This window comes from Amblyomma americanum, chromosome 10, assembly GCF_052857255.1.
Source record: "Amblyomma americanum isolate KBUSLIRL-KWMA chromosome 10, ASM5285725v1, whole genome shotgun sequence".
NCBI lineage: Eukaryota > Metazoa > Arthropoda > Arachnida > Ixodida > Ixodidae > Amblyomma > Amblyomma americanum.
Window position 1 is genome coordinate 14465469 of NC_135506.1, and position 15734 is coordinate 14481202.

The following is a 15734-nucleotide window of genomic DNA, read 5'->3' on the forward strand; positions in this document are numbered from 1 at the left end:
AGAAGTCGAAGACATTTTTACGCAGCCCTGTGTAGTTTAGTGAAGCAGCTAAGGTAAACTTTGGCGTAGTTTTAGTTTAGGGCTGTATAAGGTCCCAAAGTGACTCAGGCTATGAGGGATCCTCCGAATAATTTCGACCACCTGGGGTCCTTTACCGTGCGCAGACACCGCTCAGTACACGGGCCTCAAGAATTCCGCCTGCGTCGAAACAAGATCGCCGCGGTCGGGATCGAACCCATGGCTTGCTGGTCTGCACGTGAGCATCACCTAAGATAACTTTCGGCTAAGATAAACTTTCATATGATAAATCCGCACCAATCGTTGTAAATTTCAAAGTGAATATTTATTGAAAATAAAACATTACACTGGACGAAATGTGATTGTGTAGATGACAGTGAACTTTTGAATAAATGATGTGAACATACCGCTCCTGGCGTGTCACGCCCCATCGCTGTAACGGCACCACGGCCAACAGCATCAGCGAATAAATAAAATAAATAAATAAGTGCTGGAGGAGACGACCGATGGAGATTGGTATCTGAAGCGCAAGATGGCCTAATGCGGTTTCATGAAACTATGACTTGAGAATAAAGGCGTTGCGTTATGACCTTATATTAAAACGTTAAGTGAAACAAGCGGCGCCGACCGAAAAGGAGATTATAATCGACGTTTCAGCGACAACGTTGCCTTTGGCGGGAGATCCGAAACTTCATTTCATTTCTCTCTTCGGCCAGAGCCGCTTTTCTTTGTCATGTATTTTTGTATTTCGTGTCATGCACCATCCCCGACTAGACGGGCATCTGTCAAACACTTGATAGCCTTGACACGAAACACTCCCGATTTCAACAACTATCCTGTCAGTAATGGAGCAGGAAATCTGTCTTACCGAAGCCTATTTTTTAGCTAGGCATTAGCTTACGCGCTGGTTTCCACACGCAGAATTTCTACAGCTCGCAAAACCGAGCAGAGCACCTAATACACCCGTCAATCCAAGCAGGACCACGACGCCAACAAAGACCCAGAACGAAAACCGGACGAGAACTTGCAAGAGAGTGTCAGCGTCTATAACACTACGATATACGTCTTCCAGTTTTAAGATTGGGGGTGCTAGTGAGGTCGCTTCTGTCATTTTCGTCACAGTGACAATGGCATGCGTAGTGACGACATATCCGGTAACAAACGCCGTTGTTGCAGGGAGTGCCTCGTATGACACCACCACAATGTTCGACGGGTTCGACTTGAGCCCACCGCTGTTTCCGGCTCGGATGGCAAGGTATGCATTCCTGTCGAGGGCACTGTCGTTTGCAGTCGTGAAGATACTGTTGAGGAGGGACACAGTGACGGTGTGTTTGCTGCCAGACGGAAGGGCCTCTAGGCTTCCGTCTACGAAATATCCGTTGCAGATGTCCGTTGCATTCTCGAAGCCAGTCTTCAAACTGTCGTAATCTCTGCTGGTTAGGATCTCAACGTAGGCAGCTGTGAGAAGAAGAAGCGCCCTTGAAAGATGAGAACGCAATCGCATTTCAAGTGCACTCGCTAGAAAGCCTACCACAGGGCCTTACTTGTAACAGTCAAAGATGTAAAGAAATCTAGTTAAGCTGTGTCCACTGGCAATAAGACTAAAAAGTAAGAGCTTAAGACGCTGTAAGTTGTACTAAGACGCGACATGCAGTAGCTTGCATGATGACTTGTAGTGTCATTATGGAATCAAGCGAGAAGTTTTGCTTCCTCAGGGCATCCCATGGCAACGATCAGAAATGACACTTAAAAAGCACCCTGTCCAGAATTGTTAAGAGATACTAGGTAAGCGCTGTGCACACAGAAAGAGAGTGCACGCATTTCCCCAACTGCAATTCGTAACTCTTGGAAACTTCTTTCATGCAGTAGTTTTAATGGAACTGGAGGTAGCTTTCACGGGCAAACTCCAGAAGCAACTCCTCGCCAGGAGACAAAACAGCTTTCTCAACTAGAGACTACTGCTGCATGAACACTCATTGTGCTTCTGGATTCAGAACAGCTGCGAGTGAGTGCACGCGCCATAAGTGCAGGGCGATATGCCGGGTGAGGTCGCCGTTTCTGTCTGCCGTCGCGCGTCATGCGCCTTTTTAGATTTTAACCTTGCAGCTTCCTCTGCTTTTATGCAGCGGTTTTTCTGATCATTGCGTTGGACAAATGCCCCGGATACAATAAACTCTCCTTGAATTCGAGACCTATGTTATTTCCTCCAGCTCGATCCATCAGTGCTAGTGACTGAAGAAATCCGGATTGATTGCTTCAATCATTCCAAAATTCGCGGACCAACGCTACAGCACGCGCATCCGCGTAAGTGATAATAACCACCATGTTTTAGGCAAGCAGTGATTAGTCCCGTGGCGAACGATGCAGAGGTCTGGTGAGCAGGCAGAACAGCCGTACTCAGTTTTCTATGACGGCGCGCAGAACCCAGAGTGAAGATGTTGGAACTGAACTGGAGCTTTAGCAAAGTGGATGTTTGGGCTAGTTGGTAAAACATGATTTGCAGGGGGGCTTAGCGCGAGAGAAACAGGAACATTAGAGGGACACAGGATGAGCGTCCCGTGTTGCTCGCATGTCCTTGTTTCTATCGCACTAAGCCTCCCTGCAAATGCATCGAGACTTGTACGGAGTATACCAAAAATAGAATGTAATCCAAACCGGTCACCTAATAAGCAATGTTTGACATCTGGAGGCAAACAATCGAACAAGCACAGTACGAGTATATCGCGCTCCAGGCAAGAAAAGCTCACCAGCTCCGTGGGTCATGTGAGCTCCGGGCCATGTCCAAGCGAGTTGAACAAGCACCGTACCGATGTCTCCTGTACGCACATCGTTAACGGCCAGGTCGCCGACGTCACCAGGAGGCACTTGCTCTTCTTTAATGTCATCGTTGACCTGGAAAGCACCCCCGAGTGCGACCCTCTGGAAACCTGCAACTTCTTCCGTTGTTGCAGCAGTACTTCCTGTGACGTCCAAGCTCAGTGCGTCGACCATTATGAAGTCATCCAGCGGATGCTCAGATGCGTAAAGAAGTGCCGAACCTGCGCACGTAACAAGGTTAGGTTAGGTTATTCGCGAAAAGATTCGAGGGAATAGAATTGCATCAAATATTTCGACTGTCAGGTTTGTGTGATATCGGTGAGCTAAAAACGGCTCTTTGAGTCTATAGAGAAAAACTCGCTACCGGTGATCAGTAGAATTTAAGGATTACTGCTCGGAGTCACTAAGGTACCTGCATGAAATAACTACTAGCCGCATTTTTAGCACAAAGCCATCCAGAAAGTGGACGTGATCAACTGCTCAGTTTGCGATACCGGGAGACGTATCCTCGGCAGAACGTGTGGCCTTACAGCATGAGTGGTTCGTTATTAAAGCCACGAATACATTGCACAGGTACCTCATCGTAATTTCGTAAGACGTACGTGTGCTGCCGAGAGGTAAAGTATACAATTAGAGGTGTGCTCAGACTTTATTGTCACGCCACTTTTTGGCACCCCGCTTGTTAAACAGAAGGTGGCGTTGTTATCTGGAGGTCGGTCAGTTTGATCTTTGCATCCGGGGCTTTAATGTTTCGGGACAACGCTGAGAGACGTCGCAAGAGCGTCCAGCCAACATGCGCACCAGACATGTATCACTTTTGCTCACGACAATACTCCGATAGCCGCACAAGCCAAACTAGTGCAGAAAACTCACTTTTGGACGTATAAGACACCGTAGTTCCTATGAGGCTACCGGAGCTGCCCGACGGGTAGGCTAGTCCAGTGCCGTTCTGGTTCGTGATGTGTGCCGTGACTGCGTACCTTCCTCTGCCGGTGAACTTTGTGAAGTAACCACTGTAGGTGCCGTCGTCAGCGTGGTTATCGGGAGCTAGTTAAATGAGGCCACAAAACCAAAGCCCAATAACACAATTAGTCATAGCAATTCTCGAACCCGTGTATGTGAACGCAGCCGGCCTCGCAAAGATTTCTGATAAGTTTAGCTACAGCCTTGCATAGCTTCTTCCCTACCACACAGTCTGTGTGAGGTATGGAACTTGTCTATATGTAACTTGTCTGGTTTAGGCGCCCCAAACATTTTGCACTCTTTGGCGTTCACATAAACCAAACTGAACATAAAGCAATCAAACAAACAGCGAATGCAACTGTCTGGACTCGACATATTTGTGGCAGCGTTAAGAGTCTGAGGCTGACACGACTGACTACACATATACTTGAGCGGACATTCTTGTTTACTTGACCGGACTGCCCCGACCAGCCTGGCCGATTGATCGATTGAATGATTTACTGATCTAGTATTTGCACAGTAGTCCGAAGAAGTTCAAACAGTGTAATTATCACAAATAGATTCAATTATATAAGGTTCAGAGAAACAATACCACGACGCAGATCGGTAGGATTATTCACGCTTATATCGGTAGTCGTATATATCAACGTCAGACTTACGCAGCGTCGAGCGAGTTTGTTTCGCCGTTGCAGCTAAGGTAATACCAGGTCGCGCAATTGTTCTCACCGGAGCGCAGAAAAAAGTGACTGCATTAACGTGACAAAGCGTTCGTGCTCGAGATAAGGCGAGTGAATTTGCCCATGGCAAATCAATCTCGTCAAGTTTTGCGCACACAAGGCTTCACTATGTATCGCCGCAAACGCTACAAATTCAGAGTCTGTATAACGGTGCAACAGTCTCGAGTAGGAGGCTTTCAGCTGGGATTCCCGATATCGCTCTTACCGCTTCCGTCATCGTGGAGGCGAAGTGTAGATCTGTGTGGCTGGTTCGGCCCGTATACTTCGGCAATGACGGCGGCGTTCAGAACCGCCTTCTTCCCCTTGGTGACCTTCGCGTAGATGACCGCTTCCTCAGGTCTGCTCACGATTCCTGTTCCGACTTCACAAGTGACCCGGATCGGCTCGACGGCGTCTCTCCTGGCCCCGGAGTTAACTTGGATGCTAACTTTGATTTCAACTGAGCTGGAAGTCCGCATGTGAAGCTCCCACGCTCCAACCTTCGGAAAACAAAGTCACCACACTGTTAACCGAAGTGAGCTTATACGGGAGTAAAAAAAGTAAGGTGACCTCTAGCGCACTGCCTTTTATATAAAAGATTACACTAGAGGAATTCTCCCTTTTTACTTTTCTGTTAAGAGTCACAGTGCACTGTGACTCGATCCACATTCCATTTCCTCAGCCTGCTTGGAAAGACTACTTGGGACCACGCTTTGCACTTGGTAACAACGCTACTGTGAACAAAATTAGTGTCATGATAATTGTAATAATTATTCGTTATTTGCTTGCTACATATTGAGAACATTGTGGGGATGAAGCGCGTTAAAGTACTTGTGATTTGACATTATTAAGAGTAGGATATTCAATTTTAGGCTACTGCAGACACGTCTAAGACGCTCCACCAGTCAGTACAATTATCTCTAAACCAGCGGCCCGCTTTTTCGAACGGCTTTCAGAGGGGCCTAGAAGGCCCCTCAGAGTGTCCGTAGACCAAGCCAGCGGTTGAAAACTTGGTACCGTCTACACGGACCAAATGAATATTAAAACTGCGTGTTGAACATATCATATTCACAGCTCCTGAGATTGCGACGCAAAGCGGAGAAGCATATATAGGCTACTTACCTTCGCCGGACTCGGAATGGACAAAGTAATGCGAGCCCCATGTACACTCTGTGGACAGGCTTCGCACTTCTTTCCGTCAGGGTCAACAAGCCACGCCTCCAGTGGGACACTTTCAATACTCGTACGGGTCACATACACCCAAGTTCCGTTTCCCACATCAGCATCCAGTAGGAACTGCCTCATAGTTGACGTGCGGAAGGTTTGGGCGTCTTGCATGATCTTTAATGTGAACGAAAAAAAAAAACGAGAAACAGCTATAACATTGTTCAGTGGAATAGGGAAAAGAAAACTTTAATAACGTTGAAATAACTTTATGAGCGCGAACGGCAAATGTGATCAAGGGTTTCGTACGGATTAGTGGAGTTTCAACTTCGTACCGAATTCATAAACAGCACCGAAAAATCACTAAGAGGGGGCCTTCAACGCTTTGCTGACATGACCAAAAACTATGCAGACTTGTCCGAAGATCTATGAAAACTGCATTTTTGCCGTACTGTAGCGTACAGCGTAAGAAATAAAGTGCCTTTTCTGCAACAAATCGTGACTGCCTTTGTAAACTAGCCGAAAACTGCACATGATGATGGCATCGTTTCCATCTCTGCTACAATCAAACCGATGACTCGGCAAGCAGCGTTCCTGATTGAACTGACCCATAATCTTACAATCTCTTCGCTCCGTGATCTTATTGTGGTGCCACTTCTATTCTTTCCTTCGTACCAGCCGCGGTTGCTGATTTGTTAGGGCGCTCGACTTCCGTGCCCGAGGATGCGGGTTCGATCCCGGCCGCGGCGGTCGCGTTTTGATATAGGTGAAACGCAAGGCTTCTGTGTACCGTGCGATGTAAGTGAACGTTACTGATCCCCAGGTATTAAAAATTAATACCGAGACCTCCACTACAGCTCCGCTCATAGCCTCAAACCCCATATACCGTATTGTATACGTCATCTTTCCTGCCGTGACAAAAGTTCTCTTGCATGCTTCTAACCTGATTTACGGTCATGATATCAACATATGACTTGATACCAAAACTTATTAGCGTACCATTAGTGTCCGAGGAGCATGGTCGTCTTGCGCCGTGGAGGCCTCGACGAAGGCGGCCTCAATCCCGAGTGCAAGGTCTCCCCAGAGGTCCTGGAAGGCGTACGCTTTACCCCCAGTTGCGGTCGCGAGCTCTTCGAGCATGTAGTCGGCCTGCACGCCTAACGCCAACGTCGTGAAGATGGCTTTTTCCCTGGCCACTCGTGGCAGCACGGTCGCGATGTGGGGGCACCGGTTTTCTTGACCGTCGCTCATCAGGATGATGTCCGCACCTTCCGGAGACTCAGTGTCTGTTCTCAACAGCTGAAAGCACGAAACATCTGCACTCATTCTCTGACCTTCGCGACCCGGGAACATAGCCCGCATTGATCTTAGAGGAAGGGAGAGGGCAAAGTAGCAAGCGTAAAGGAAGGCAGGTTAATTTTGGTGGAGTTCCGGTTGGCCACCCCGCAGAACCGGAATTGTCGATCTCTCGGGAGAACAGATACTCTGCTTTAACGAAATAAGGTATTGATATGAATGCTCTGAATGGTGAATAGTAGTAGCCGCGAAATCTCGAAGTATTCCCTGGGTGTTTTCAAGAAGTATCCACTGAACCGACTTGGAGGAGTTGGGGATGAAAGCTAAGGCGAATACCTTAGTAATACCCGCTTTGCAGATGACACTGCCTTTCAAAGTAACTCAGAGGCCAAAATAAAAATCATGATAGTGGGTCTATACAGGCAAATGGTCGCGCTTAACATTAACATTAACAGGGAATACACCTGCTCACAGATGGCAGCGACCGCAGCTCCAGACCGAGAGGGTGATATAACTAGAGGAATAAGAATGGGGTGACCTGAATTTGGCACGCACTCTCGGATCATTAGTAGCTTTTTTACCTGTATACGCCCCCTCCCCCAACAGGAAAAGTTCTTGACAGCCTAGTCGAAATGAAGGAATGGGCATCGGCGGGGCATGGAACGCAGAGGCAGGATAAAATGCAAGCTTGATGAACGGTCGGGACCAAATCCGCGACCAGGGTCATCGGCAGTCGCATCTGAACAATAGAACGCTTTGTGGCCGGTCAGTGCTCACGGGCACCTGCAAAACGTAATCGCCAAAGAGCAGCAAAGAAATAGTAGCAGTTTTCGTGGGAATACCTTCGTGGACGATGCCTTTGAGTGGCTGCCTAGAGATTTACAGCGGCCACCGTCACTCTAGCATTCAAACGAGGGAAAAAGAACCCCGTTGTGGTTCCGACATCACTCCAAGTCAATCCGAGCGGATGCACAAATGGCAGAGAGAAAATGGAGAGAAGACGGAGGAAAGAAGAGACCAAGGATGGGGAGGAAAGAGAGACAGACATGACTGGCTTTTCCGGAATGTTTCAAATAAGCCGCAGCTTAGTTTAACCAGTAATTTAGCAGTGCTCGGTAGTTCAGATGCAGCAGAATAACCTAAGGCGGAAGCGGTGGGCGTACCTCTAGAGCTCTTCTGACGCCACACCCGATGCAGGTCGGCCCATTGGCGCACAGATTCTGTATGGCGGCCAGGAACCCCTTTCTCGTGCTCGCATTCACCGGCATTAGACTGTGGGCCATCTTTGCTCCGTAGCTGAATGTAACGATGGCCAGCCGCCGTGAGTCGTCTTCGATGTCTTCAATGTATCGGGTGGCTGCTTCTTTCAGAAACTCGATCCGACTGTGCTCCTGAAACAAACAAAAAATGAAATTTGCAGCAAAGAAATGAGCAAATATCAAGAGCATGGATATACTATGGTGCCCATTGGGTATGCGCATGGCTGTGGTAATCTTTCGCCAACGCTGACAGCGTGCTGCTGTAACGCTAGAAACGCGTCGCTTTAATGGCGCTCCTGAAACTTTTACGATATAAAGCACTACGGTAAAGACTCCACAGTGGCGTTGTCCTTAATATTAAAACCGCAGAGAAGAGAATGCCTGGGGCTTGCTTTCACCGAGTCATTTGACGTGAACTCGAAATGAGAGGGTTCATCAAGTTCAGCCCATGCAAGACGATTCAGACTGGTTTGGCGCGACAGCCATGACGTCTACGCATCAATGCAGTCGCGGTCACCTAAAGGCTGGCAGTAAAACTGAAAGATGAAAGCCTGGCCTACGAGATATCGGACCGTTGCTGCTGCACTCTTCGAACCGTGACCACACGCGAGTGAAGAACCGGCTGTCGCTTTTACTGTTTTATCGGTTAACCCAATTTTTAATGAATTTACACGAAAATTTGTTTCCAGGCACTGCCGCGGATGCGGATTGAGTCAGTCCGATCTGGTACCGACTCAGTGCGACGAACTGGCATTGCGTGGGCATTCTTCAGTCCTACGGCCAGCCAGGAACGCATCCCTCTGATTCATGTTTAAGTATTGTCGCTATGAACTAAATACGGTAATGTAAAAAGGGTCAGGGATGATGTGTGTGTGTGTGTGAGGGGGGAGGGGGGGGGGGCGGGGCGGGGCGGGTGCTAGAAGCGTTGCGCGTTTGGATCTGATGGCACTTTTGCTCACGTCGATTCTGCTCGGACGTGGACAACGAGCAGCCATCCTTTTCCCGTCGCTCTTGCACCCACTGCGTCCTCTTGCATCGCTTCTCCCACGAGGCATTGCGGCAGTTGTGCTCATGGCTGGTTGGGCCTTGACTGAGCCGTTTCGCTGCAAGAGATTTACAATACGAAGTTGTAACATGACGGAAGAAAAACAGCGAAGTGGAATGTAGGAAGCATATAGTGCATCGTTGTTGACGGCGCCTAGAAACACGGACAGAAGACTGAAAACATAGAATACGACGTCACAGGCCTCCTGTCGGTGTTTGTAAGCGCTGTCAACAACAATGGATCAGCACTAACCAGACCAACAACTTGTCCTATTCAAGGATATAGTGGAGAGGGACGCATTTATTTGCTCAGAGCAAGGACTTGCATGCAGTCATATCAAGTATCTGCTTCTTTTTGCATTTGTTAGTGTTGCAGTGCATCTCGGACAGAGGTCGCGAGAAAATATGGGCTGTCCGTGACTGCTCCAAGTGCTTAGTCACATGTAACAAATAACGTTAAAGGGCATTTCTCAAAGTGACCTCGAGATTATTTCAAGAGAGGTTAAAAAAAACAGACGAGCGATGAGCTTTCCAGTAGTAACCACCGCACCGCAAAAATATTTGGGCCAGCTTCATTGCAACAAATATATTGGTGTGAAAAAAAAATGGTGCTGCTCTTTTGCTTTTTGAATAAAATTTTCAGTGTCCCTTTAATGGCATGCTAGTGTTCAAATGTTTTCTGCTTGCATTTCTAAGCGTGAATTAAAAGCTCACTGATGTAAATTTTTATAGAAATCGTTGAGCTGATTGTTGTGGAATAGCCAAGAGCGAACTGCTTCAAAAGTTGAACTGGAATTAGTGACGCCGGCTCCAGAAGGACAGCCAGCTTCGCGACTAAATAGGATGAAAATGCTCACATTCATGCTGCCAGAAACGTCCAAGACAAGCACGACTCGCGGAGTGACGTCATCCTTTTGTTGCACCTCTTTGAAGGACACTTGAATGCGCTTGGTAACATTGCACCTGGGAAGCCTGTAGGAAGAAATTAAACCCATTAAACTTTGTGCGTTTATTCTTTATTGATCGAATATTTTATTGTGTCTGTATTCATACTAATTATATTTATACCTGTGATGTTTATACCTTGCTAAGTTTTTTGAGCCTGTGATGACAGGAGGCCAAGTCGCTTAATTGTCAGTTGGTTATCAGAAACAAGAGAACTCCGATATCCTGACGCGGTAACATTGCAACGGGTATATCGCACCGTGATTTATCGCTCGCGACAAAAAGTGCTGGGTAAAACTGGCGTAGAAAAACCTCTATGTGATATCAGTAATAACATCGAGCAGAAGTTAGCAACAAATATTCGCATCTCACAACTATAGCGTAGTAGTACTTGTGTTAAACTATACGCAACAAACTTGCGACTTCTCTGGCACCTGGTTAAGGCGATAAGCAATACGCATCGGGAATACGGAAACGATGGAAAGTTACTGCGTAATCGAGACGCGCCAAATCTATATCACATCCGAAGTGAGAGCGAGGAGGAAGCATTTGAGAGCCAAAGCGCACTCACATTTGAAAGTCGGCACTTGAGGCGATCACCTCCCAGGTAGATTTCCCTTTGCAAAGAGAGTTCTGCTTGCTCGGAGCAAAGGGGTTGTGGTGTCGAATTCCATCTCTGTTGTCACAAAATCGGCTCACCTGCGGACCGGGGATAGTGTGCAAGATTTTCAATGTACTACTTTAAACCAACTCTCAGCGCTCGTTTAATGAATGAATGAATCATAATTGCAACACTGGCACACAATGTTATCGATGTCTCTACAACTATAAATTGCTATATCATCGAAGGATAATATATCAAAATAAAGCCCATAAAGGGACACTCAGAACGAAGTTGGTTAGTAGCGATAGAAAACATACGAATCAGCCAAGAATAAAACAATTGGTTCCATTATTCCCGGGTGATTTTGCGAGTAAGTTGTACGTCGACACAACACTTTTGGGCGCGGATCACAAAAAGCTCGAATACACCGGAATTCACTGCAAAACATCCGTCACGGTGTCCTTTTCAGCCTAGAAGCCACGAGATTAATTCGAGGAATTTTTTTTTTCAATTGCAGTTCTCGGTAATAACTAGGCGTTGATCTGCCGAAAGTACTTTAACGTATCAAGAAAAGGCCACGAAAGTAATTATGACTAAAGTCAGGATAGATGGCGTAGTCACAGGCGTCCCTATTTAAAGTAGTTCAACGACCAGCGGGCTTACAGCTGCACTCACATTGGCGACGTACGGCATGAACATGATGGAAGACTCAATGGGATCTCCGCTCGGTGCGTGGAAACTGACGAGGCAGTCCTTGGAAAGTCGGCACCTCCTGTCCACTCCGCATCTGCCCCCCACTGCAGTGCGGGCCGCGAAGGTGATCCGGTCCGAGCAGGAGTTGAGCTTCACCTGGCACAGGGATTGCAATGTGGAGGAAGAAAAATAAATAATAAGATGCTTAAAATAAACACAGAATGCATCACTTCACGCTTCGCTGTCGGCGATATAATCTGGAGGGAACTTCATAACGCAAGAAACTACGATAACCGGGGGAAAAAATACGGAACAAGTCCTCAGCCGCTATGCACAATATGCAGGGGGAGAGGGATTGAGGCGAGTGTAAAGAAATCGAAAAGAAAATGACAGATAAGAAAAAAAGAGTGACAGATAAAATTCTTTTAGGGTCTCCACATTTTATTAAGAGTTACGAGCACTTGTTACTTGAAAACATCTAATTTTAATTATTTGTTTCGTATTGGGATCCGACGTCTAAATTTTGCAACTATCATTCCGAGTCCATCAAAAGCGGCTAAGGTCAATATATTAGGTCACCCGGCTGGCGGTTGAAACCTCCCAGGGCTGTTGATATTTATCACTTCGGATGCCCCGATAGTTCATAATATAAACCTTGGAGCAATATACGAGCTACAAAAATAACAATTTAGGAGCAAAAATTCCAGTGTTTTAAAGTCTGACAGTGGGGAAAAATATAGCAGGGATGGGGCTAAATCAAAAGTTGCGTGCTATGGTTTCATTACTCTCAAGATAACGCTCAGTATCAACTAAGCGACAATAGAGTTATAGTAAAGGTACGCCTCTACAGCTTTTCTTACCTTCCCGCGGTGGCAGTACGTCAAGGGGTACCTTCTGTCGTCCCGGCTGCCGTACTCGTCGAACACGCCGTACTTAAAATGGGCCCACTCGTGCACGAACACGAACGCTGGGAAGAGGCGCCACGGTTACGTCACTATGGTCTCTAGAGCTAACGAGAGGTTCTGGTCTATTTGCACTTTGTCGGGCCTCTCTTAAAGCCAGCCTGCACGACCGAAGTAACGACTTAAAAATGTAAGCAATAGATACGACCTAGATAGGTCTACAAAGTAAACTGCTTGCAGAAGCAGCTATATCAGCGCAGAACTCATGATGCAAAGCTCATATTCCTTCCTTAGGACTTGTGTGAGTGGTCCGGTGACCGAACGAGAAAGCCGCGAGTCCACCACTGAAAGTACTCCTTCCGCAGAAGTGGTCTAGTTTCGGATGGCAGTGAGTGTAAATATGAACCAAATAAAAAAGACATCAGTAACCATAAGGACACAATAGACAATGAAATAGTCTGTTCAAAAACAGCTCAAGCAAGACAGTACGGTTGCAGTAAGTGCTGTTCATCGTTCAGTATTGCGAACATCTATAGAAAGAGTAGATTTTTTAGGGACATCATTACGCCCTTTTAAGACCGAAATTTAACGTGAATGGGAGTCGTATACATACCAGGGTTAAGCTCCTTCCGAGCGGTGGCGTTGTTGATCTGCGCCAGGAAATGCGGTGTGAGTTGGATGAAGTCTCCTGGTTGGCCGCAAGGTCTAAGCTGCTGTGTGAATGGCCCGTCACCATGTGGTGCCGAGGGCAAGTCGACACGCACGTCGCTCTGCTGGAAAGAACTCGATGATCGTGAACGGGCACTGTCCCGTTTCGGCCACGTGTTGGGAGCCTCGATGACGACGTGCTTGAAGTACACGCGGCCATTGGTGGCCCGGTGCAGGAACGCGGACGAAGACCGGAATAGCGCCTGCGGAATGAAATGCAGGTTTGCTACCAATCGTCCCGATCAATCGTCCCGATCAATCGTACCAATCAATCGTACCAATCAAAGCTCCTGAAAAACACTGACAGCCAGGCTGGTCGGTGACTAGGGGCAATTATGTGGCAAACAGGCAACGAGATACAGATAGGGCAACGCGGAGACTGACGTTTCTGAGCAGGAAACTTTGGTCCAATGCACAGTGCGATAACGACGTGCACACAGCGTGTAAGGAAATAGTCGTTCTACAAGTTTGCTATGCTGACCTGTGTATCACAAGTCATCAGGACACCAAAACTTTGAGAGCAGCAATGATGGCCTAATTACGCACCAGAGAGTTCCTTCAGACCTCATATCAAAGATCTCGGAGTTTATTTGCATGTACTTTTTGTTTACACAAAATGCTTCATAAGTCTTCGCTCGTGGCTGCGGAGACAACGTTTTGAGGAGGTGCGCGTTTGAGACTGAGGGGTGCACCCGCGGCGGTGGCGACAATGGTCGGCCTGGTGCCTTCCCTCCGCCGGTCCTTTACTTCTAATTTTGTTTTGTATAATTTGTCACTTTCCATTCACGCATACAATTCATTGCATGGTTGTTTCAAAGCTTTCGTGGTCGTTCCTTTCACAAAGTTCGCAGCAAGACAATCGGTATCTAGCTATATGGCGGATAGCGTTCTTGGGGGCCAATGTGAGGCAAGCACTTTGGCGCTTAAGAATAGCTCGAGTACCGAACAAGGGCACTGCGGCAAAACCGAGGTGCTCGTACCTTGATGTTCTCAACGATGGACTCGCTGTAGGGAACCTGCCTGCCGATGGAAACCAGCACTTCCCGGTACCCCCCGTCGTTGACGTCGATGTTAAGGGAGGCCGCGAAACTTAGGCACAAAAGCATTCCAATCGCAGCGCCCAGAGCTTTGGCCATGTCGCTGCGAGAGAAAACGAAAAACAAAAAAACAGGGTGTACCATATATTAGGCCGATTAGTCCTGCTTCAGTGAAGCATATTCTGAAGTAACTGCAGTTCATAAATTAAGAAACTCGCAAATAAATCATTATTAATCACAGTTCAAAAATGACTTTTGAAAGGGCGGGGGGCGTGAGTATACTTTATAGGTATCAAGTTACAGATAAGCCGAACTGTCAAAAGTTAGGCTGAGCAGGCTGTAGCGGCGATGATTAATAAGCTGGTGCGACTACTGGTGCAGCTTTCTCTGGCCGAATCAAAATGTGCTTAGCCATAATATTTTCAGTACCCACCTAGCGCTTATAACACACGCGGAATCACAGCAATGCCCCTTAGGTATTAACCAACAGTCTTATGCAGGCGGCATCTCAGCAGTAAGAGGCAATGAGTAATAATTTAATTAATCTCATAACCAGCCACAGACAAAACAGGCAAAGAAGGAAAGAGGGCAGATGCTAACGGAGGGGCTTGCGAGACCCAGGCAGCTCATCCTGTGCAATCTCTCGCCGCCAAACATTACTTTAGCTGCCACCAGCCGCCACGTTGGGCAGTTTACTCACAATACGGCGGGCAGGTTGTGACGACTTCACAACGTCTCGCGACAGCTGGTACGTGGAAGACCTGCTCTGAGGATTGTTCGCTTACGCCACCTCCGCTGCGCACTACAGGTTTAGCACTGAACCGAACCCTTAACGCAGTCACCTTAAAAACAACGCCCCCCTAGGCATGCCATTCTGCGTGAAACGTGTTTTGTACCGCATGTTTAGAAACATACAGTGCAGTTCAGCGCCTGGCTGCAAAAGTCACCTAAACACGCGAAATAATGCCACTACCACATTCTAGAGAAGTGCCCTGGGAGCTGTATAGGCATCAACACGACATGCAAGCTCAAGCCCTTGAGAACGTCGCTGAGAACGTCCTGTTTCCGCTGCTTAAGGCAAAAAAGGAACACAAATCCTGGGCGCACAAAACTATTAACCGGAATCGACCGAAGTACTCACTCGTGAGGGCCACGCCGCATCGAAGACCAGTGTGAATGTATTCTTGAAGAGTGTGCAGTATATAAGTCGTCCTTTCACCAAGCGGATGTCGTCACCAATCACCGAAAAAACGCAAATCGCCGCCTAGGGGCCATCACGAGAGACCGCTTATCTCACATCTGAGGCGGGCCTTGCCGATGTTTGAAGAAACAAAAAACTGCGTTTTCGCGCCAGTCACTGAACTAGTTCGCCCAGAAGAAAAACATGGTGCTATCAACAGGCCAACCAGCTATCGGCAAAGTGGAAACTAAAGCGATTGAAAAGGAAGGGTTCTGTAGCCCTGTCGATGTGCGATAGCGAGAAACTAATCACATTTCGAGATTGCTAAGCAGTGCAAGTAATCTTGAACTAAGACCAAACACTGACGCAGCTGTGGGAAAAAAAACCA

The 15734-nt window shown here is 47.4% G+C and overlaps 1 protein-coding gene across 1 annotated transcript; it reads right to left on the minus strand.

Annotated features, from left to right (window-relative positions):
* Positions 1–325: 325 nt before the first annotated feature.
* Positions 326–14263, minus strand: LOC144106625 (calcium-activated chloride channel regulator 3A-1-like). Its single transcript, XM_077639470.1, has 14 exons — positions 14110–14263; positions 13035–13332; positions 12380–12486; positions 11502–11675; positions 10794–10921; positions 10135–10249; positions 9193–9336; positions 8138–8365; positions 6678–6977; positions 5637–5855; positions 4741–5014; positions 3709–3882; positions 2766–3056; positions 326–1476 (listed from the first exon to the last, which is right to left on the minus strand). Exons 1-14 carry the CDS (start codon positions 14233–14235, stop codon positions 911–913), a joined length of 3144 nt encoding a protein of 1047 aa, XP_077495596.1. The 5' UTR covers positions 14236–14263; the 3' UTR covers positions 326–910.
* Between the last annotated feature and the right edge of the window lie 1471 nt (positions 14264–15734).